Source organism: Salmo salar, chromosome ssa20, assembly GCF_905237065.1.
Source record: "Salmo salar chromosome ssa20, Ssal_v3.1, whole genome shotgun sequence".
NCBI classification, from domain to species: domain Eukaryota; kingdom Metazoa; phylum Chordata; class Actinopteri; order Salmoniformes; family Salmonidae; genus Salmo; species Salmo salar.
In genome coordinates this window covers 6,892,428-6,917,422 of record NC_059461.1, presented here as the reverse complement: position 1 = coordinate 6,917,422, position 24,995 = coordinate 6,892,428, and the positions used below count along the sequence as shown (strand labels likewise).

At 42.0% G+C, this 24,995-nt stretch overlaps 1 protein-coding gene across 6 annotated transcripts in view; it reads right to left on the bottom strand.

Moving 5' to 3' along the window:
- The window catches only part of LOC106580184 (semaphorin-6A), a 103,821-nt gene that overhangs the window by 39,253 nt on the left and 39,573 nt on the right, over positions 1-24,995 (bottom strand). For all 6 annotated transcript variants that reach the window (XM_014160958.2, XM_014160957.2, XM_014160956.2 and 3 more), the window contains 6 exons: positions 22,807-22,950; positions 22,272-22,389; positions 10,055-10,115; positions 7,634-7,696; positions 7,047-7,148; positions 4,199-4,289 (listed from right to left, as the gene is read on the bottom strand). In XM_014160958.2, the coding sequence (XP_014016433.1) occupies positions 4,199-4,289; positions 7,047-7,148; positions 7,634-7,696; positions 10,055-10,115; positions 22,272-22,389; positions 22,807-22,906 (535 nt within the window). In that variant the 5' untranslated portion in view covers positions 22,907-22,950. The remainder of the gene's footprint in view (positions 1-4,198; positions 4,290-7,046; positions 7,149-7,633; positions 7,697-10,054; positions 10,116-22,271; positions 22,390-22,806; positions 22,951-24,995) is intronic.

Below are 24,995 nucleotides of genomic sequence, written 5' to 3'. Positions count from 1 at the left end.
AATCCAAATAACTTTACAGATCTTCACTGTAAAGTTTTTAAACATGGTTTCCCATGCTTGTTCAATGAATCATAAACAATTAATGAACATGCACCTGTGGAACAGTCATTAAGACACTAACAGCTTACAGACAGTAGGCAATTAAGGTCACAGTTATGAAAACGTAGGACACTAAAGAGGCCTTTCTACTGACTCTGAAAAACACCAAAAGAAAGATGCTGCAAGAAGGCATGAGGACTGCAGATGTGGCCTGGGCAATAAATTGCAACGTCCGTACAGTGAGACGCCTAAGACAGCGCTACAGGGAGACAGTATGGACAGCTGATCGTCCTCGCAGTGGCAGACCACGTGTAACAACACCTGCACAGGATTGGTACATCCGAACATCACACCTGCGGGACAGGTACAGGATGGCAACAACAACTGCCCGAGTTACACCAGGAATGCACAGTCCCTCCATCAGTGCTCAGACTGTCCGCAATAGGCTGAGAGAGGCTGGACTGAGGGCTTGTAGGCCTGTTGTAAGGCAGGTCCTCACCAGACATCAACAACAACGTCACCTATGGGCACAAACCCACTGTCGCTGGACCAGACAGTACTGGCAAAAAGTGCTCTTCACTGACGAGTCGCAGTTTTGTCTCACCAGGGGTGATGGTCGAATTCGCGTTTATCATCGAAGGCATGAGCGTTACACCGAGGCCTGGACTCTGGAGTGGGATCGATTTGTAGGAGGGGTCTGGGGCGGTGTGTCACAGCATCATCGGACTGAGCTTGATGTCATTGCAGGCATTGTCATTGCAGGCAATCTCAACTCTGTGTGTTACAGGGAAGACATCCTCCTCCCTCATGTGGTACCCTTCCTGCAGGATCATTCTGACCTGACCCTCCAGCATGACAATGCCACCAGCCATACTGCTCGTTCTGTGAGTGATTTCCTGCAATAGAGCCCAGATCTCAATCCCATTGAGCCCAGATCTCAATCCCAGATCTCAATCCCATTGAGCACGTCTGGGACCTGTTGGATCGGAGGGTGAGGGCTAGGGACAATGCCAAGAGTGGGGAAACATCTCACAGCAAGAACTGTCAAATCTGGTGCAGTCCATGAGGAGGAGATGCACTGCAGTACTTAATGCAGCTGGTGGCCACACCAGATACTGACTGTTACTTTTGTTTTTGACCCCCCCTTTGTTCAGGGACACATTATTCAATTTCTGTTAGTCACATGTCTGTGGAACTTGTTCAGTTTATGTCTCAGCTGTTGAATCTTATGTTCATACAAATATTTCCACATGTTAAGTTTGCTGAAAATAAACGCAGCTAACAGTGAGAGGACATTTCTTTTTTTGCTGAGTTTATATATAATGTATAATACGAATTGCAATTCGTAACATATCAAAATGAGTGATGGACATCCAGAAATTAATACATACAGTACCATACAAAACGTAACATATCATACTAAATGGAGGGTCTTGGCTTTACATACAGAATAATATGAAATGCCCTGAGACCAGGTTGAATTGAACAAAAACCTCATAAATCGGTTCACAGTGAATATCAATGGGAATGAATCACTAACAGCTCCTCGGTTGGAGGAGTTGTAACCCACCAATGGAAATCTGACTCATTTGGGGTTTCGTCTTTTTGATTCATTTTAAATCCCCACATTCGGGAGAAGATTCCAATTTTTGGGGGGTGCAAAACCACTTATTGTGTTTACAAGCTGCCCACAATCTACATCTGCCAAGCAAAAGAGTCTTCCCAGAAACACGGAACAAATGTGGCCCAGAGTTCAACAATTTGTTCAACAGCATGTAACAGACTGCCACTTATTCCTGACATAGTTAGTATATTGATATCAAAATGGGCCACAAAGTATTAAATGAACGATAGTATACCTAATGCAACCTTGCATTAAAATAGAGAAAGATTCTCCTATCTAGCTAATGTTTAATGACTAAGAGTAAAGGAACATTTGCCTAATACATTTAAGTAATTACTGTGAGCCATATTGATACATTGTAAATAAATACACATTCTTGACCTAGCATTCATACAAGTGGTTTAATTTCTCTTAGTATTGGATAGAATATGAAGAACTTTAATGTCCCCGAGAGGAAAGTTGTCTTAGATACAAAGTACTGCTCAGTGGAGGCTCCTCAGAGGAGGAAGGGGAGGACCATCCTCCTCAGTGAATTTCATAAAAATGCAAATTGCTAAACATTTAAAAAGTTCTCCTTTTTAGCTAAACCTATACTAAATATAATCACGTCACCAAATAATTTTTTGCAAAGGTCTTGTGTAGCCGGAGGACAGCTAGCCTCTGTCCTCCTCTGGGTACATTGACTTCAATACAAAACCTAAGAGGCTCATGGTTCTCACTCCCTTCCATAGATTTACACAGTAATTATGACTTCGAGGACGTCCTCCAACCTATCAGAGCTTTTCAGTATGAACTGACATGTTGTCCACCCAATCAAAGGATCAGAGAATTAATCTAGTACTGAAAGCATAAGCTACAGCTAGCTAGCACTGCAGTGTATGAAATTTGGTGAGTAGTTGACTCAAAGAGAGAAAGACAATAGGTGAACAGTTTTTAACAAATTAATATCTTCCAAAATGAAGGAGAAGCAAGAGAGAAATAGAGAGATTGTCATTTTTTTTCTAAGTTTCACTTACTTAGCTAGCAAATGCAGCTAGCTAGTTTAGCCTACTGAAACACCCTGCTCAAACAGAGGGATACTATGTTAGCTAGCTGGCTATGACTTTCCAACACAACACTGGAACTCTTCCAAGTCAAGGTAATGTCACCGGCATCGTATTGAACAGACCAAGGAGCAGCATGAATAGTGCTCATTCTTGATACTTTAATGAGAAACACTTTACAAAATAACAAACAACCAACAGTTCCGTCAGGTACAATAATTAAACGGAAAATAACCACCCACAAAACCCAAAGGAAAACAGGCTCCCTAAGTATGGCTTGCAATCAGAGACAACGAAAGACACCTGCCTCTGATTGGAAACCATACTCGGCCAAACATGGAAAACGAAACATAGAAATAGAAAACTAGAACAAATTCCCCTAGAACCAAAAAAACCCAAAACACACACAACAACCCCCCTGCCACGCCCTGACCATTCTACTATGGCAAATTACCCTTTTCACTGGTCAGGACGTGACAGGTAAGCTTTTGGTATTACTAATTTATTGCCACCGGGGCCCGCCAGTGTAACTGCTTACTGCTTACTGCTTACTGTAACGTTACTGCATGATTGTAGCGGGTTTACAAACGTGTTAGTTCTATTAGCTATGCTGACTATGACGTTACTTTAGCTAATATGGTGACAACATGTAGGCTGTGTGTAGCGATTTGGCTTGGAAAGGTTTTTTCCCCTTGTCACACAAGCATGGCAAGGGAAGAGGTGAGCGAAGGGAAGAGGTGAGCGGAGTATAGCGCATAGATGCGGCAAGGAATACAAAGTGGCTGCTATCAAAGTAAAATGTGTTTACGTGTGATCTGAGGTGTATTCAGGGAGGCCAGTGCCCTTGTGACAACAATTTTGGACCCCCTTGTGGCCCCCCTAAATGTGGAGTATGAAATAATTTTTACATAACAAATTTTTGCTATCGTTCTTTTTTTACATCCGTTATTAGACAGTGGCAACGCGGAACACTAATGATTATGAACATGGTCTTTTGCCTGCTAATGCCTGCAATGCAGTGAAGAAAACAATATGACAACAATAACGTCTAATGTAACTGGCCCCTCTAACAGTACAACTGGCCCCAGCGCGGCCCCCCCAGTTGAAATGGTCTAGAACCGCCACTGGTAGCAACCTCATGATGGGTATAGAGAAAATTTGAGTATCATGTAGTAGCCTAAACCTATCGCTGTTACATTGAACTGGGTGAATGGAATATGAATGAAAGTCATCCAATATGCTGTAATAGAAATAAGGCCACGCTCATGAAAAAACAATATTCCTCCCTCATATTAAAATGCACTGATCGCCACTGGTACTGCTGTATACAAAATAAACACAGTACATTACACACTCAACATAATATATATATTGCACTCATATTGATGTGGTAATACAAGCTTTAAAAGGCTACGTCTTTAGGCTAAAGTGTACCCTATATTTTCCCAGGCCACATCCACATTCCAGTAACAAATTAGTTATGGTCTCTCACCCGCAAACAGGGCGATGTTAGAGTGTTTGGCATCGTATGGGCACCGTGCCATCCCACTGATCTCCTCCCCTAGATGTTCCATGGTGTCCATCTGCAGTGGGGGAAGGGAAGAAGGTCAGAGGAAAATCCACCCAAAAGCTACCAGTCACCCCATCCCATCCCAACCCAACCCATCCAAACCACAACCCAACCCTATCCTCATTGGAAAATGATGTTATTGTGTTAAATATGGCACCATATTCCACACAACATTGCAGCAGTAGTGGCAGTGGCTGAGTATCATATCCGGGTGAAAGGTCAGTTACCTCCCCCATGGGTGCCCGTGTCATCCCCAGTAGGCATGAGTCTTTCATACGGGGCATAGGTCAAGATCACTGTATGCTAACAAAGCTAACAAAGTTAGCATACTCTTGACAAAGACTGCAGCTTGCCAAGAAAGGCGAAGTGCTTACACTGCCCTTTTTGGTCTCTAAACAGGTCATTTTATTTTCTATTCCTGTCTCGGTGGAAACAGCTATCATCTGCCCACTAAAAAGGTCACACACACTCTCACTAAGTGCAGAAAACCCTGCCAGAGAAATAGATGAAGCTGTTTGGGCAGTGAAAATGACTCGTGACCTTTTATTAAGACAACTAACACCAGCAGTGGATTTTTCTCTCGGCTATCAAGATATGAATAATTGTATAAACAGAGACCCATTAAAGGATACACATTTTTTGAGACAGGAAATTGCAATTACATTTATTTTCTATTAAAGATATGGCGTAGCTAGTCTGAGGGCACTCATTTCAACTGTATCACTGTGGGTGTTGATGCACTATGCTGTCACTGTGGGTGTTGAGGCACTATGCCTGAGTCTCTTGGACTGTCTGTTACTTGGACTGGGTTCTGCTGCAGCATTGGTGGAGGGAGGGAGGCCCCCCTTCTGCCTGTTTAATTTCACAGTGGCAATGACCTCTGTCTACTGTGGGCTTGGCTCTCTGTCAGTGATATATTCCTGCAGTTTGAATAGGAGGAAGAGACTCCAAGGCAGTTGGGAGATATATGAGGTCAATCCACTATCAAACAGCAAGGAGAAAAGGGATACACAATGATGTTCTTGCTCCTGAAGACATTCTTTGATTTTTCCATAAACAATTAGAAACATGGAAAGCTATACCTAACCTTGAGGATATAAATTAATTCATTAACTCAATAATTAAAGCCCGATATGAAAATTAATAATACAAATACAAAATAAAGACATCTCTAGCATGGCCTTCAGGTGGTTGCTTCCACAGTGGAAAGGGGTCTTGTAAGTCGTTGCATGTCTATGTTGCTATCCTATTGGGTTTATCACTGCTATGGGAAATCATAGTGTGCACAATTTCAGTGCAATGACTCTCCCGCTAAGACAGTCACACTCCATTTCTCTGCTGCCTGTCGGGCTAGGGCTGAGGCTGAGGCTTTACACCATGGCTGATCTATATCACCTGGGCCTTCTCAGGACTGTTCCCCTGCTCCGCCCAGCAACATGTGACGTAATGGACACCCATAGAATATCAGGCAGCTAGGGAGGGAGGCTTTATTACACAAAGCAAGCTGGACCTTAGCTCAGGGGAGCGGCCCATGGCTGCCAAGGTGTCTGTCTGAGCGTCCCTCAGGAGTGTGGGGAAGGGTGTGGGGTGTTGCTGCCGTTGACAGCAACATTTGTATAGCCCTCCCCCCTCCCCGTGGCTCTGATTAATGTGGGATGAGGTTGGCCCCCGAAACAGAAGCTCTTTCAGGCCTGTCAGGTCGGCGAGATGGTGAGGCAAACTGTGGCCAAGGTGGATGCATGCGCACACATACTCTCTCCCCCTTGATCAAAACCAGGCTGAGCATTGAGGAGTGGACGCACCTCAAAAGCCTGGAATCGGTCGGCTGGGAGAGCCTGGCAATGGCCTACAGCCAACAGGCACAGCCTGTTCATTTCACCTCTTCCCCATAACGTTTACACATTTTACAGCGCCACTCGTTAAGTGTTACGGTATGTCAGTGAGGATGTCAGCTTTCCGCAGACAATATACCAGTAATAACAATTAAAAGGGTCTGAAATGGGAGCAGAGGAACTGTAAAAATAACCATGCCTATAAAATTTGTGCATACACTCAAGAATGCTCAAGTGAGAACACAAGCCTTTTCTGTGCTTTGTTGAGACCAAAAACCCAATGAAGCAAAGAGTCTTGTTCAGCGGTAAACATACCTCACGATAAACAACAAATCCCTGATCCCCAACAACACCGTCAAATCAAGTCTACTGTGGCACCAATTTATTTCCCAACATGCCAACAACAACTGCCTTCTAGAGATATCTTTCCTAAGGATGACATATAAGGGGAAAGGGGGATACCTAGTCAAGTGAATGCATTCAACTGAAATGTGTCTTCCGCATTTAACCCAAACCCTCTGATTCAGAGAGGTGGCAGGGGGCTGCCTTAATCAGATGGTGCTCCTCTCTAAAGAAGACAGGCTTAATAATTCTGCCAAAGCCAAAGCCAAAGCCAAAGCCAAATCTTGAAACTATTCCAAAAATGCCTTGACAACCGTGGTGGCCGCCTGTCTTGATTAGAGCATCATATTTCAATATAACTGCTATGACTATGTCAGCCTAGGTTTACCTGCTTTTAAATCAAACATGACAAACTACATGTAGAAAAAGAGACAGATCTGACATGGGCTTTTGAAAGTAATCCATCAATGTCCATCTCTCCACAACTCTTCTCCTTTACGTTGTACCCATATTGGTGAAATACAGCACTGTGTGTGTAGCATATTCTTAACAGGTGAAGTCAGAGCATGGGTAGTAGTGAGCAATGCGAGCTGTACCTTGTAAGTTCGACAGGAGGGGTTGAAAGCATTTGTTCCGCATACAAACAAGGTGTCATCGTTTTGCTGCAGGAGGACCTTGATGAAATTGTGACATTCATCCTTGGGGAGAAAAGGGAGAAAAAAATGTTAATTGTGACTGATCCATTCTTGTGCTGAATAGAAACTAGAGCGAAACGACATTGACAGCTACGTTCAAAGAAATTAATGATGGCGACTGACTAGTTTATGTTCATGGAATGCTATTAACTGTACAGTATATTATTTGATGAGAATGTCAAATGCACGGAAAACAAAAACATGCACAATAACATGAATTACACAATAAAGGAAATGGGTGGATTTGTCCATGCCATAATAAAAAAATAACAGGTAAATATTCATTTCACGATAGAGTATTCATATAGAAGCATTTGAAACAGCAAGGCATTCTGAGATGACATAAGTAGGTTTAAATGAATATGCACTTGCATTTTCCTGGTAAGGTCCCATGGTCAAGAAAACCTCCTGGCCCTAGTTATTATTATGCATTCTGTGACATTCAGTACATTGAGGAGAGGGAGAATAAGTAGATCAGTAGTCTGTACCTTGTGCTTCCCCTTCATTCGGCAGGTGTCCACATCTGCCTGTCTGGACTTCCATGTCAGTTTCTGTGGAGAGTAAATTGATGGGGAATCAATTGAGATCTCTGCTTAGTTACCATGGTCATCATTCCTCAAGAGAGCCAGAGCCCGGCCCGGAGCACCAGGCAGTCACCTCGCACGATTGGCTGCACTCTGCTTGTGCCCAGTGGGTCCTCTCAAGGCTGCTCTGAAGCCAGCGAGCTGCCATTCCACAGCAGAGTAGCCTCTACTACAGCTACAGTACAGTGTTAGTGTTTGGAGCCTGGCCACTGATTAAAGACTACTGCTAAACAGGCTCTCGGTGATCAATCTCTCTGTCTCAGATTCCGGCTTGCTCTTATTATTTGCCACAACTAGGTGGATCACACAAACACAGAGGAGACACTGAGGTTGGAGGTTGGGGGATGTTACATACAGTGGGGAGAACAAGTATTTGATAACCTGCAAAATCGGCAGTGTTTCCTACTTACAAAGCACGTAGAGGTCTGTCATTTTTATCATAGGTACACTTCAACTGTGAGAGACGGAATCTAAAACAAAAATCCAGAAAATCACATTGTATGATTTTTAAGTAATTCATTTGCATTTTATTGCATGACATAAGTATTTGATACATCAGAAAAACAGAACTTAATATTTGGTACAGAAACCTTTGTTTGCAATTACAGAGATCATACGTTTCTTGTAGTTCTTGACCAGGTTTGCACACACTGCAGCAGGGATTTTGGCCCACTCCTCCATACAGACCTTCTCCAGATCCATCAGGTTTCGGGGCTGTCGCTGGGCAATATGGACTTTCAGCTCCCTCCAAAGATGTTCTATTAGGTTCAGGTCTGGAGACTGGCTAGGCCACTCCAGGACCTTGAGATGCTTCTTACGGAGCCACTCCTTAGTTGCCCTGGCTGTGTGTTTCGGGTCGTTGTCATGCTGGAAGACCCATCCACGACCCATCTTCAATGCTCTTACTAAGGGAAGGAGGTTGTTGGCCAAGATCTCGCGATACATGGCCCCATCCATCCTCCCCTCAATATGGTGCAGTCGTCCTGTCCCCTTTGCAGAAAAGCATCCCCAAAGAATGATGTTTCCACCTCCATGCTTCACGGTTGGGATGGTGTTCTTGGGGTTGTACTCATCCTTCTTCTTCCTCCAAACACGGTGAGTGGAGTTTAGACCAAAAAGCTCTATTTTTGTCTCATCAGACCACATGACCTTCTCCCATTCCTCCTCTGGATCATCCAGATGGTCATTGGCAAACTTCAGATGGGCCTGGACATGCGCTGGCTTGAGCAGGGGGACCTTGATTTTAATCCATGACGGCGTAGTGTGTTACTAATGGTTTTCTTTGAGACTGGTCCCAGCTCTCTTCAGGTCATTGACCAGGTCCTTCCGTGTAGTTCTGGGCTGATCCCTCACTTTCCTCATGATCATTGATACCCCACGAGGTGAGATCTTGCATGGAGCCCCAGACCGAGGGTGATTGACCGTCATCTTGAACTTCTTCCATTTTCTAATAATTGTGCCAACAGTTGTTGCCTTCTCACCAAGCTGCTTGCCTATTGTCCTGTAGCCCATCCCAGCCTTGTGCAGGTCTACAATTTTATCCCTGATGTCCTTACACAGCTCTCTGGTCTTGGCCTGTTCAAACAGGTGCAGTTAATACAGGTAATGAGTGGAGAACAGGAGAGCTTCTTAAAGAAAAACTAACAGGTCTGTGAGAGCCGGAATTCTTACTGGTTGGTAGGTGATTAAATACTTATGTCATGCAATAAAATGCAAATTAATTACTTAAAAATGATACAATGTGATTTTCTGGATTTTTGTTTTAGATTACGTCTCTCACAGTTGAAGTGTACATATGAAAAAAATTACAAACCTCTACATGCTTTGTAAGTAGGAAAACCTGCAAAATTGTCAGTGTATCAAATACTTGTTCTCCCAACTGTATGTACATAAATCTAATTTTTACATTTACATTTGACATTTTTTTTACATTTTTAGTCATTTAGCAGACGCTCTTATCCAGAGCGAATTACAGTAGTGAATGCATACATTTCATACATTTTTTTTTTCTGTGCTGGCCCCCCGTGGGAATCGAACCCACAACCCTGGTGTTGCAAACACCATGCTCTACCAACTGAGCTACAGGGAAGGCCCTATCTCAGGTTTCTCTCTTGGCCCCGTCCCGCTGACCAGCAATGACGCATGTGGGTTGGTGCCTGATAGGATAACGTGCTTAGTGGGGTCACAGCGTTGCAGTGTCTCACGCCAGACAAGCCGCTGGAGCGGGACTGGACAGGACGGCCCGCCAGGTAATTAGGCGAGTGTTCGGTACGGTCACCCAGAGGACGGCACAGAACAACACGTCTTCCCCCAAAAAATACTCACCTTGCTGAAAAAGATCTCCTCGGAGTTGGCGGTGTCTGTATCCAGTGCGTATATGTGATCCCTGAAAGAGAGGAAATAGACAGGCACTCAACAACAACAATTCAACCATTTCTCCACCAGTAAATCTTAAACGGTTCATATTTGTCTAAACTTTGTTCAAACTGGAAAAAAATAACAATATACAAAGGGGCTATTTACTCTGTCAGACAGAAGCAGTCAACAAAAGTTTACAGTGCTGCTGCCGCCCAGACAAAAGCCTCTTTGTTCATGGGAAAGGTTTGTTGGGGGGGGGGGGGGGTTGCCAAGTCACTCTATGCTGTTCAGGTCAATTAAGCATTATGTTCAGCCATAGGAAATCTGTACTAACACTCATTAAAGTGCAGACAAGACCTATGTGTTTCACTGGTAATACAGACTTTCCTACTCGCATATGGAACACATAAACTCAGGAGTTAACTACCTTTCTGCCAGACTGTGTTTACTGACCATGAAGAAAGGCTCTGAGAGTGATTGACACGCTTGTTTGTGGAGGGAAAGGTGACCGTGCTTAACGCTTTAACCACTTTTGAGATTCATTTTTTTGAGATGACTGTGTGAATGTAGTTTTAATCAAATTCTGTAACAGACACTGTCTGACTTGGGCTTTAATTATGACTCCCAACCTGCACAGAAGTTTGCTGGAGTCTGGAGGAAAAGCAATTCTGAAATTAATCCACTTATATGAGTTTCCTGGGGCTCCGGCATCTCCTAGATCAGTGGTTCCCAAAATGTTTTATAGCCCCGTACCCCTTCAAATGTTCAACCTCCAGCCGTGTACCACCTCTAGCACCAGGGTCAGCGCACTCTCAAATGTTGTTTTTTGCCATCATTGTAAGCCTGTCACACACACGCTATACGATAAATTTATTAAACATAAGATTGAGTGTGAGTTTTTGTCACAATGCGGCTCGTGGGAAGTGATAAAGAGCTCTTATAGGACCAGGGCACAAATAATAATATAGTAATAGTCAATCATTTGCTCTTTATTTAACCATCTTACATATAAAACCTTATTTACATCCATTGGTATAAAACCTTAAATCTCTGAAACTGGAAACACTTATCTCCCTCACTAGCTTTAAGCACCAGCTGTCAGAGCAGCTCACAGATCACTGCACCTGTACATAGCCCATCTATAATTTAGCCCAAACTACTACCTCTTCCCCTACTGTATTTATTTATTTTATTTATTTTGCTCCTTTGCACCATATTATTTATATTTTATCTTTGAACTTTCTTCAAACTACAAATCTACCATTCCAGTGTTTTTCTTGCTATACTTTATTTACTTTGCCACCATGGCATTTTTTTTTGCCTTTACCTCCCTTATCTCACATCATTTGCTCACATTGTATATAGTCTTATTTTTTTTTCTTCTACTGCATCATTGATTGTATGTTGTTTTACTCCATGTGTAACTCTGTGTTTTTGTATGTTGTCGAACTGCTTTGCTTTATCTTGGCCAGGTCGCAATTGTAAATGAGAACTTGTTCTCAACTTGCCTACCTGGTTAAATAAAGGTGAAATAAATAAAATAAATAAAAATTTGTTTATCGAAAATTGTGAATAACTCACCACAGGTTAATGAGAAGGGTGTGCTTGAAAAGATGCACATAACTCTGCAATGTTGGGTTGTATTGGAGAGAGTCTCAGTCTTAAATCATTTCCCACACAGTCTGTGCCTGTATTTAGTTTTCATGCTAGTGAGGGCCAAGAATCCACTCTCACATACGTAGGTATGTGGTTGCAAAGGGGATCAGTGTCTTAACAGCGCAATTTGCCAAGGCAGGATACTCAGAGCACAGCCCAATCCAGAAATCTGGCAGTGTCTTCTGATGAAATAACATTTTCACAGAACCACTTGTTGCAATTTTGATGAGGTCTCTTGTTCAGATATCGGTAAGGGAACTGGAGGCAGGGCATGAAAGGGATAACGAATCCAGTTGTTTGTGTCATCCGTTTTGAGAAAGTACCTGCGTAATTACGCAACCTACTCACTCAGGTGCTTCGCTATATCACATTTGACATTGTCTGTAAGCTTGAGTTCATTTGCACACAAAAAAAATCATACAATGATGGAAAGACCTGTGTGTTGTCCTTGTTAATGCAGACAGAGAAGAGCTCCAACTTCTTAATCATAGCCTCAATTTTGTCCCGCACATTGAATATAGTTGCGGAGAGTCCCTGTAATCGTAAACTCAGATCATTCAGGTGAGAAAAAACATCACCCAGATAGGCCAGTCGTGTGAGAAACTCGGTTAATGTGATTGGATGTTAATTATTTGACTAGGCTACCTGTATTTGACATTGTGTTGTTAATTTGTTGAACACTAGATGGTTTAATTTAATTTTTGGCAGTGAAAGGAGGCTACTCAAGCAAGAAAAAAAACTCACCCAAATGTATAGCACCGTTGAAAAATATAAATGGACTGTTTGAAAATGTGAAGCAATTTTTTTTAACAAAAATATATATTTTTTTAAATATATATTAAAAAAAAAATGGGAATCAGCCTAACCCTAAACCTAACCCCAGTTTGGGAATACCTGTCCAAGAGGATAAAACCTAAGTTATGTTATCAGCGCTACGTCGTAAATTGAATAGTTAATCTTGAGAGCGTAGCATTTGGAGAAGCTCCACCCTCTCTCTCTCTCTCTGGGCTGAGACAGTTGCAATGAAACTACACTACATTACCAAAAGTATGTGGACACCTGCTCGTTGAACATCTCATTCCAAAATCATGGGAATTAATATGGAGATGGTACCCCCTTTGCTGCCAAAACAGCCTCCACTCTTCTGGGAAGGCTTTCCACTAGATGTTGGAACATTGCTGCAGGGACTTGTTTCCATTCAGCCACAAGGACATTAGTGAGGTCAGGCACTGATGTTGGGCTGATTAGGCCCGGCTTACAGTTGGCGTTCCAATTCATCCCAAAGGTGTTCAATGGGGTTTAGGTCAGAAATCTGTGCAGGCCAGTCAAGTTCTTCTGCATCGACCTCGCTTTGTGCACAAGGGCGTTGTCATGAATGTTGTCACAAAGTAGGAAGCACAGAATTGTCTAGAATTTCATTGCATGATGTAGCGTTAAGATTTCCCTTCACTGGAACTAAGGGGCCTAGCCCAAACCATGAAAAACAGCCTGAGACCATTATTCCTCCCCCACCAAACTTTTCAGTTGGCACTATGCATTCGGGGCAGGTAGCGTTCTCGTTCATCGGAATGCCAAATTGTGAAACGTGATTCATCACTCCAGAGAACACATTTCCACTGCTACATAGACCAATGGCGGCGAGCTTTACACTACTCCAGCCAACGCTTGGCATTGCGCACAGTGATCTTAGGCTTGTGTGCAGCTGCTCGGCCATGGAAACCCATTACATAAAGCTCCCGATGAACAGTTCTTGTGCTGACGTTGCTTACAGGGGCAGTTTGGAACTCGGTAGTGAGTGTTACAACCGAGGACAGATGATTTTTACGCGCTACGTGCTTCAGCACTCGGCGACCCCGTTCTGTGAGCTTGTGTAGCTTACCACCGCGGCTGAGCCATTGTTGCTCCTAGACAACTTACAGTTGACCGGGGCAGCTCTAGCAGGGCAGAAATTTGACAAGCCGACTTGTTGGAAAGGTGGCATCCTATGACGGTGCCACTAGAAAGTCACTGAGCTCTTCATTAAGGCCATTCTACTGCCAATGTTTGTCTATGGAAATTGCATGGCTGTGTGCTCGATTTTATACACCTGTCCGTAACAGGTGTTGCAGAAAGACAAATCCACTAATTTGAAGGGGTGTCCACATACACTATATATACAAAAGTATCTTCTTTCTGGGAGAAAGTTCACTCTTATCTGCACTGGCAATTAATTGCACTGCACAGCTGCAACAAAAATTTGATTCAAGCTCGGGCCACAGACATCCTCCTCAAAATGTTCTTCATTAAGATTCTCTGGATTCTCTCTCCACCACATGCTTTGCCTAATTGATCCAAATTGGAGACATTGTTCCAAAAAGTCCATATTTCCAATCATTTGCTCCCTCCTGTTGATGTGGACAGTGTTTCAGAGCCTAGTGATTCCAGCAGTCGAATCAGAGCAGAGCTCCAGCAGAGATAAGACAGAGCCAAGCCATGCGTCATGCAAACATCCTGGCAGGACAATGCTGGAGCTGTCTCTGTGTCAACACCAGCAGTCAAACACTGTCTGCACCTGGGCTCATGTCAGATCAAGTCCCCATTCATTTCCTGCTGGCCTCCATTCCTCCACTAAAAGATATGGTCGAGCTCTTAAATATACAGCAGGTCAGATCGCCTCTCATCTCCACTGCGCTCTATGTGGTAGTGTAACTTCTAAAATACATCTTGTAAATTTCCATGGTACAGTATATTAGCCGTAGTACATTGGCCATATATCACAAACCCCCGAGGTGCCTTATTGCTATTATGAACTGGTTACCAATGTAATTAGACCAGTAAATAGCCATTGTTTGTCATACCCATGTTATACGGTCTGATATACAGTACCATGGCTTTCAGCCAATCAGCATTCAGGGCTTGCACAACCCGTTTTTTATGTGAAATTAATTACTGCGGAGTGGGCTCTGTACTTCCCGAAAATAGGTGCGTAAGAATGTTAGTTGGATGGAAGGTATGTAAATATCCACACGGCTCCAAACATTGAAAGTTGAAAGTAACGCTTTGGTGGGTCTAGGGGGAAAGAGGAGGACTTGGACATCGAACCATGAGAACAGAGGGGCTTTGTGCTAGGGAATGTCGTTTTCATAACACCCCATTTCTTCTGGGGGGAACTGCAGGCCAGTGCGTTCCATCTGGTGACCCTTTGTGAAACAATCTCGCGCTCGGATGGCAGAAAGGGGGCCCTGATTAGTATGCATCCCACACCTATCGCCTCCAAATGGAACCCCCCCACCCCCCCTCCCCATATTCCACCCTCTTAATAACTAGATCATGTGTGGTAGGGGGGGCATTGTACATTGTTTCACTCACATCCCAACACAAGTGTATGGGAGGGTAGAGAGGCAAAATGGGCACCATTACACTCAGGAGTGGCTTAAAGAGGAGCCTCATTGAGTATTTTCTGGCTGTCCTTTTGGCCGAGTCTTATTTACATTTTGTACAGGCAGAACACTGCAGTGGAAAAAATTACGGCCTGGTTCTGAGGCAGAGGAAGTGTAATCCGCGTCATTAACGGGCTTTAACAGGATTTGATGGTGACTAGAGTAATTGAGACCCATGCGCCTCCAGTGGGGCAGCCCAAAGAGACCTAGGGTTTTCAGGAGGACCGGGGATATGCTTTCACATGCACACAGGCAGACTTTCCCATTCCCACCCTTATTGAGGGGCGTAAACAGAGGGTGGGTGCCGTTGCCATGGTTAGCGGGAGTTGAGGGCAGGGAATGGTGACTATGCCCAGCATGCGGCATGACCTGGGTCTTGGGGTACCTGCTGGCTGCTATTGGCAGGCTAGCAGTGGTCGGTTGATCGTCTCTGCGGGCAGACACCAGGACAGAGCTTAAGTCCGGGCTAAGCCTCAGTGTCTGCTCTTCCTCTGATCACAGAGTCGGCCCTGGACAGGGCTAGCAAACACACGCCCACACAGCAGCACCACAAGAACACACTCAACATACAGCAGGGAGTATGCCTATGACAACCCATGCCAGGCTGAGTATGGGCAGTGCACAGAAGGAGCCAGACTGCCCTGAACATAAATCTTTTTGGTTGAAAAGACGTGAAAATATGTATTTTCAACATCTTGTGCTCACTGGGTGGTGACATTAATTCCCACGAGAATTTATTAGAATTCATGACAACATTGATGTATGCATACTTTAGCTTAGAAATATGGTCAATTAAAGCAGACAAATATTACAGCTATCTCATAATGTCATTGTTCATCACCATGAGAATTACTAGATAGGCCTATGACACAAATTGTTCTTAACTGACTTGCCTAGTTAAATAAAGGTTAAATAAAAAATAAATAAAATAGACTAAAAAGATATTACTTAAAAGTAAAATATTTGGTTTTCTTCCCACTAAGATATTAGACTAACAGCTAGTCAAACGTGTAATATCCTGGCATGTGGATTATGTCTTTAATAAAAAGGAATTGAGAAAATTATACAGAATATTAAACCAATCTACAACAGACATAAACTGAATGCATAATTATGGAAGAATTAACATATTACAAGCCACAAATTACTAAAGAGAATGACCTAATCAAGATTACTGTTTAAAACTACTCCCAAAAATACCAAATAATGTCAATTACAGCATATGCTGGAGCTCCAGCATTGCCAAAGATTACGTTTTTTTCTCCAGATTACAATTTTGGCGGTGGATATGTTTGCATGTCCTGCTGCTAAAAGAGCTTGTGGTGTTATTGCTAGCGTAAAACAAGAACCAAAAGGATGTATACCATTCACAAAATGGCCTGAAACAGAGTTGGGTTTTGGACACGGTTTCCACTGACCATCTGCAGGCTGCACACTGAGATGTTTGGTCTTCAGGCGTGGCATAATGGCCATAACACTGGACCCTCAACACCTGGCCCTCAACACTGGTCCACAACAGACACATTTCACTGGGTTATGACTATACACCGGCAGCCCAATTCTGGCAAAAGAGCTGATCTGATTGGTCAAAAGACCAATTGTGACCCGATTCAGGAAACTAGGCATATGTCTCAAGTCACGACTTCACATGAGAGCCTTTTGAATGTAGTTTTTTTTATGCGTTTTTTGGGGGGGCAGAAATGCATTCTCGAACATGTGAACTTTCATGTGCCTTAATTAATATCAAACTTGTATGTCATCTGTAAATACGAATACAATTTTTAAATTACGAGCCTAGTTGGTTTAGCCACAGAGAAAGTCAGCAACCTTCCCGCTAGCCATGATTGGCTGAAATAATGAGTGTGCTCGACATGCCGAGAGATGAGTTTGGATTGGTCTGTGGTGTTGCATCTTGTGACTTTAAAATGAGCTGCTCGTAATAGTATTTTTGAAAGATATAACGTTAGCCATGGAGAACTGCAAATATGCTTCTACTGCTCTCAATAGCATTGCTGCACTGGATTTATCAGGCACTATCGACAAAGGTCAGTGGGAAAAAGTTTTGATGGACTACTTTCTGGACGACGAATGCTGACTCTCTCACACTGAAAATAACACATTTTTGAAATCAGTGCAACACAAAGGGCCAAACAAGCTGTGCAAACTAAACAGAAACAACACAGGATGTCTTATAAAAGGGGTTGCAGTCTGCTGTGAAGCTTTCATCCACGTATACCGGTAAGAATCTAGTTACAGATTCAGATATTAACGTTATACGTTTCTAATTTTGTCAGAAAGTTGTTTTCATTGCAAGCTAAAGCTTGCTGTTAGCTAGCCAGCTGGAGTTCGATGGCTGGCTTGCTAACTAACATTAAACCTAACGTTATTTGTTTAACTTTAGCTTGCTATGACAATCGGTTTGTATTGCTAGTAACGTTACTCTATGGATTGGGATTATAGTTAATTTTTTAGCTAGCTAACGTTAACGTAACTTGTCTAAACGAAAGATCCCAAGTTAAAACTTGCTGTTAGCTAGCTAATGTTAGCTGAGGTTAGGTGGCTGGCTTGCTAGCTAACATTAACTTATGTGTATGAGGTGTGTGTAAATTTAGTGATGTATTCTCAGAATGCCATTTTGCATCGCTAGTTTTAGCCTAATATTTGCTAGCTAACATTGAACCTATTGGTTAACTTTAGCTAGCAATGACAATCGGTTTGTATTGCTAGTTAAAGCTTGCTGTTAGCGGGCCAGCTGACGTTAGATGTCTGGCTAGCTACAGTAGCTAACATTACCTGTGTGAACTGTGTGTAGTGATATAATGCTGACATCCTTCCTCCCACAGGAAGGGCGGCAGCGTAGCCTAGTGGTTAGAGTGGTGGACTTGTAACTGAAAGGTTGCAAGTTTGAGTCCTTGAGCTGACAAGGTACAAATCTGTCGTTCTGCCCATGAACAAGGCAGTTAACCCACTGTTCCTAGGCTGTCATTGAAAATAAGAATGTGTTCTTAACTGACTTGCCACACTTAAATAAAGGTGAAAAAAATAGATGGTCTTCCTGTAAAATCACCACCTGGATGCAGCTAGACAAACTGTCCTTTTGAGAAGATCAGGGAGTTTTGTGACGAAGAGGCTATGGACATCACATGCCCTGCACCAAAGTCAAGGGCAGGACAGAAACAGGCTCTCCGAATATAGATTCCCTTCATGTGTGGTTTGGACGGACCAGTCATCAGCACTATCTGCAGTGCCTCTATTCACATGACACTCTCCTAACACACAAGCCATACACTGCTGCTACTATTTTTTGTTTATCCTGCTTCTCAGTCACTTTATCCCTGATTGTATGCATTTAACTACCTCGTCTATCACTGATATCGTTATTGATATTGTTCTTGTACATACTGTATATTGTACTTGTGTTGACACTATCTATTTCTGATATTGCTACTATGCAAGTAACCATTTGGCTGTACCGTTTACACCTTCGGTAGAGACAATCCACATAGCCAGACTTAGCAAAATATTGATATATAAAATGAATATTGATATGTGTGTTCGTAACATGATTTTGTGACATACCACATCAATATCATGTGATCGTATCAAGTGTCCACCACATAAATATATGGCACATGCGTCTGTTTATGTAATGTACATGTGCACCTCACTCAGGTTTCAATTCAATTTGCATGGAATACTATGTGATAAGTGCATGTGTAACAGTATATAAAGTATGCTAATGTACTGGTATGAAGGCACTTAAGTAAATACTTTAATGTACTACTATTGGTATTATTTTGTGGTATCTGTACATTCCTTTACTATTAATTTACATTTTTTACATTTTAGTCATTTAGCAGACACTCTTATCCAGAGTGACTTACAGTAGTGAATACATACATTTCATTTCATGCTTTTTTGTTTTTGTACTGGCCCCCCATGGGAATCAAACCCACAACCCTGGCGTTGCACACACCATGCTGGCGTTGCAAACACCATGCTCTACCAACTGAGTCACAGGGAAGACCTTGGCAACTTTCACTTCACTACATTCGTAAAGAAAATTCAGTACTTTTTACTCCATATAACAGAACTGATTTGGCAGGCGAAACCCCGAGGACAATCCATCTAGGAATGTATTTTTTGAGGTCATTGGACTTTTCAATGCTTTTCTATGGCAAAGTCTAATAATTAGGACCCAGATTGCAGTTCCCATGGCTTCCACTAGATGTCAATAGTCTTTAGAAATTGTTTCATGCTTGTTTTTTGAAAAATGAAGAAGTATTCGTATTGTTTCGAAGTATCCCTCAGAAGGACTCTAGTCTTTTGGCACGTGCTCCTCGTTCTTTTTCTCCGGTATTGAACACAGTTTATTTAGTCTTAAATTGTATGAATTATTTACATATTAGGGTAGCTGAGGTTGGATTAGAAACGTTGTTTGAATTGTTTGGACGAAGTTTACAGGTAACTTTTTAGATTCCTTTGTAGGCATGTTGGGCGAGTTTGAACAGGTGTATTTCTGAATCAAACGCGCCAAATAAATGGAAATTTTTGGGATATAAAGAAGGAATTTATCGAACAAAACGACCATTCATTGTGTAACTGGGACCCTTTGGATTGCAAAGATGAAGATCTTTATCGCTATTTCTGACTTTAGTTATGCCTCTGATTGGTTGGAAAATGTTTGTGGCGCGCTCCGGTGAGGGCGCGCACTTGGTTATTTATCTCCGGGAATGAACATACTATTTTCCGTCTTAAATTGTATAGTTTATTTACATATTAGGGTACCTGAGGATTGATTAGGAATGTTGTTTGACTTGTTTGGAGGAAGTATATTGGTAACGTTTGGGATTAATTTTGCATGCATTTTGAACGAGGGGAAACCGGTGGATTATTGAATGAAGCGCGCCAACTAAATTGACTTTTTGGGGAAATAAAGAAGGACTTTATCGAACAAAATGACCATTCATTGTAACTGGGACCCTTTGGATTGCAAAAAGATGAAGATCTTCAAAGGTAAGTGATTTATTTTATCTCTATTTGTGAGTTTTGTGACACCTGTGCAGGTTATGAATTCATGTTAATTCAGGAAGTGGGTGAGGCGCTGTCCTCAGACGATCAAATGCTATGCTTTCGCCGTAAAGCCTATTGTAAATCGGACAAAGCGGTTCAATTACCAAGATTCTAAGCTAAAGAATGGTCTATAACACTTGTATTTATATGAATGTTTAATATTACTACTTTTGTTTTTTGAATTTCGCGCTCTGCAATTTCACCGGATGTTGTCGAGGTGGGACGCTTGCGTCCCAATAATCCGAAAGAAGTTAAAGCATTTCTTTCATATAAATTTAGACAAGTGTGTCTGGGTAAGCGTCATCTAATATATTTTTTCAGGAATTTTTCATTATTGAAGGCTACTGCCACTTTTCGTCTTAATCTTTACTACACTACTCACTGTTTAGTACATTTTGTAGCTCTGAGTTTCTACATTTATCTAATGTAAAAAATAAAAAATACAAAAATGTTGCTACATAAGACCGAATCCAGGTGGTGAGTAACAATTAGTGGAAAAATAATCCGAATTGGGCTGCCTGTGTAAAGGCAATTTATGGGCCTCTGCTGAGATCTGATTAGACAAAGTTTTCATTGTATTGTTTGTACGGTTGGCCTGTTGACTTACTCTGAATTCTGTTTTTGCAATGACCATCCAACTATGTGCTTTATACTGTTGGTCATCTAGTTGTTAATATTTGTTTGCGCTCAGCAATCTCGATGTCCACTTTGCTTTGGTGACATAATTCTATCGATTCAAAAAATTCTCCCAGTTAAAATCAATCTACTCTTCTCAACGACAGCAATTCCAACAATCCCTGTGTCACATTCCCCCCTCGCCATGTGTCCGTCGGAATTCCTGTCTCCTTTAAATATGCTAGTGAGAGACACACCTTGTTGTCCTCACACCACCCCCAATAATAAAACCCTCCCTTTCTCATTTCTCCCAGGCCTGGTATAGAGCAGGTGGGAGGCAGCAGTCAGACCAAAGGCTAGGACTCCAAAGCGCCCAACACCTCCTTAATGAACCACAGATGTGTTAAACAGTCCTGCTACTTAGGAACCAGGCTTCAATGGCCCCTTATTTTGTCGCGCTTTCAGAAAACAAAGCAACCCATTGTTGCTTTCAAAAGCATCCAATCAATCGACTATGTAATTAGGCCAATACAAAAAAAGACACAGATCCGTATCATCTGTATCCTCCAATGCATTGGAAAATGCTGTGGCTTTGTTCACATTGCAACATGTAAGGTCTATTATTTTATTTTTTTCACTGTCCAAGCAAGCTAGTACATTTGAGTTTCAGAAAAAGAATGATACACAATGAAATGAAATCAATATCCTTCCCCATGGAGAAAACTATTGATGCAGACTCTGGCATGTCTGTCAGACAACCTCATTTTCAACCTAGACCCTTTATTTATAGCCTGTGTTCAGTGGGGCCACAAGGTTGCAAGAAAGTTCTTTGAGGTGCTTGGAAGAACTTTTACAGCAAGACTGATAGACTATAATAATAAGATTAATACAAAGAGAAATAGCCACAAACAGTATCATACTTAAAAGAGAATATAGTTTATCCGCTGTGCACCTCTGTCTGCCGCAAGATACCAGTCTGGCTAAGTCAGTGTCTTTTTTTAAGTCTCTTCGACACACACATTTACATTAAATCAATGGAATTGTATTCAATGGATTTGAATCTAGTTGATTTTAACTGAATTGAACTGGCATATCTTGTTTTGGTTTTATATTTTATACCATTTCTTTGTGTGCGTATACACTTAAACAGAAATGGGATGTACAAAATTATTATTATTATTAATATGTTACTTCACCCCCCCCCAAAATACATTTCAATAATGAAATCAAAATAACATTCACATACAGTACAATGAAATTACCTGACATTACACAAGGAACGGCCTCACATTATTGGATTAAAATAGCATCACATATTCACAATTCATTGAAATCTCATCTGATATGACTTTGTGGGGAATATCAAAAACTGGAACTGATATGAGAGCTAGTGGCCTGCGAGAAAAATGGCAGGAACTGACCTGGCAGCGATATACAACGTTCGGTTCATTATTATGATGAGCTGGATATCCAGTTTGTGCCGTTGTGTATTGTTTCTTCCAGGTTTGTGACCAACGAAAGCCGGATACTGCTTTGTATCTGTGAGGAGGGGGAACAAAAACAATAAATATCAGAATCAATCCCCCCCCACACACACACAGGCAATATGTTTTTTTTAAATCCTGATAGAAAGAAAGATCTTTCTGAGGTTGCTGGAGGATGCATGGCTGGGAGGAATATAGAGACTTCCCAAACAGAGAGAAAGCGCAATAAACCTATCTTAGGCTCATATGGTATTTACACTATCACACACTACATGAAAGCCCCAACAGGAAAATACAGGATTATCCTTTGATGTAGGGTGGGCTCCGTTTCAAATTCTGCTTTAACTCCTATTTTTTTTTATACCCTGGGCACCAAACTACATTCTACCTTCCAAAAGCACTCAGAGTGAAGGGGGGGGGGGTTGGATAGCAGGGTGTTTGGGGGGAGTTGGAAACAGCTCGGGGTACTCACAGTTGCCATGTGAAATACTGATTGGCTCAGAGTCTTCCGGGAAGCCAGCCCTGGCAATCTTCAGTAGTGTGAAATACAGCAACAAGGCCTCAGACCTCATTGTAGCACTGCTGGTTCCTTCCTCGATAAGTTCTTAACTTTAGCCTGCAAAGAGAAGACAGAGAAGAAAAAAGATTATGGAACAAATACAGCATCTGAATTAGCTGTTTCTGTTTTTCATAGCGATGCAATCTGTCAGAGATATATATATATATATATATATATATATATATATATATATATATATATATATATATATATCAAGAGAGCTGCATTGCAAGCAATCAAACAACAATTGGATTAGCAGGGCAATATTATTCATAGAACGATGGCAGGCCGGGTCTTAATGAAGTAGACCTGTTGTGATTAACTGAGCAGCATCAGGAGTGGTAGTTCGACTGGACTGCATCCTGGCCAATATGCTGAATTAATTGTAGCGCTTCTATGATTGGATCCTGGTGTCTGGGCAGACTTAATAGGGCAGCACCATTTTTTTGTACATAATTATTACTAAGAGTTGGCCCCTGATTGCTAACTGTATTTACAACAGCCCGTGACCATGCTGGTGTTTCTTGTGTGTTGTGGCAACAAATTATCTCAATAAATCCTCCCTGACAATTACTGCAGCCTTAATCTAATCAAATATAAGCATTTAATTCAGAGACCTTTTATCCTGAGCCAAACGGTAGATGTTTTTTGGGGGGGTTGTATGATAAAAGTTGTTTATCCCCAGCACATTTGTTCACTGGCTCTGTATTGTTTGTTGGAGGAGAAAAAGAGGAAAATAGAAAGAGAGAGAGAGAGAGAGAGGGAAGGATGGGTTCTCTCCAAGCTACTGTGAATCTCATTCAGAAAGAGAGTGAAAACATTATTCACTGGAAGATTCACTTTAACAGTGAGGAGAATACAAATAAAACCAAGGGAACGACCTTGGTCGTTGAATTTCCTTCTCGCTAAGGCTATTTTTTCCCTCACCTCACCTACTTTATAGACATGCTGGCACAACAATAGACAGGCCTGGGTATAAGCCCTTGGAATCTCTGTTAGCCCTGTGCATTTTCTTTTTTCAAACCAATATGAGATTCTGCACATAAACCACTATGGGGGCTGTTTTGTTTCATGAACCTTAACCAGGAAGTCGAGCAATAATTGATTGATGAGCAGGATGGGGCAGGAGACATGCCAGTGTTCCTATGGAACTGTCTATTGTAAATGACAAATGGAGTCGACAGAGCCAACAAACACAAAAGTAACACAGAATTGCTAACTGAATAATATACCATGAAATGATACATGGGAGCTGAATCGATTATGATGTTCCAGAAAACAGCTTTATCATTTCTAATTTAGACACTGCAGGGCACAATGCGGCATTGTTGTGCTTCCTAACTGCAGACAGTTCTTTCTGACAAATGAATGTTTGATAGTTAATCTTAGTCATCATAAATCATCTCACAGGACAGAGCTCAATTCACAACCAATCTCTTCATCATATCAAAACCATCCAACAGGGCATCATATAATAGCGAAAATAAATTGAGCACAAAATTATTTAACTACAGCGTGCTCTTCAAAGCCCTTTCATTACCTTCCGACACACACGACTAAACCCAGGGGAATGTGGTCTTTGCTGAATTGCAGTCACTGTGGCAACTAAATTGTTTCAGTCTGTTCAGTCCTGGTGTCAAATGCTCTTTTGACGACATCTCTCCGCCTCTGACTACTGACTGAGATGAATGATTACACGTGCAAACTTTCAGAGTGAATTATTATTTTGCCTCCGAACCAAATGGGGGGTTGAAGTATAGAATCCCTCAAAATCCCTGCTGAAAACGACCACAAACCAAGCACAGAGGTGTCCTGTATTTTTCTTACTGTTAGTAATAATACACGTCAACATTCTGAAAGCTTACACCCTATACACACACTTTAAATTATAAAGTGTCTCTTGTTTTTGTGGAACATAATGGCGGGCTAATCAAGACCAATACTGGCAGAGAGCCAGCAGCAGATACTAAACAACAAGAGAACCCTCTCAGAGTGAAGAAATTGCGCCATGCTCTAGCCATAGCTAGGAATGACTACCGCTCCACTGTGAGTAAAACACAGCCAATCCAGGTTTAGACCCATAGTCCCAAACACCCTTAAAT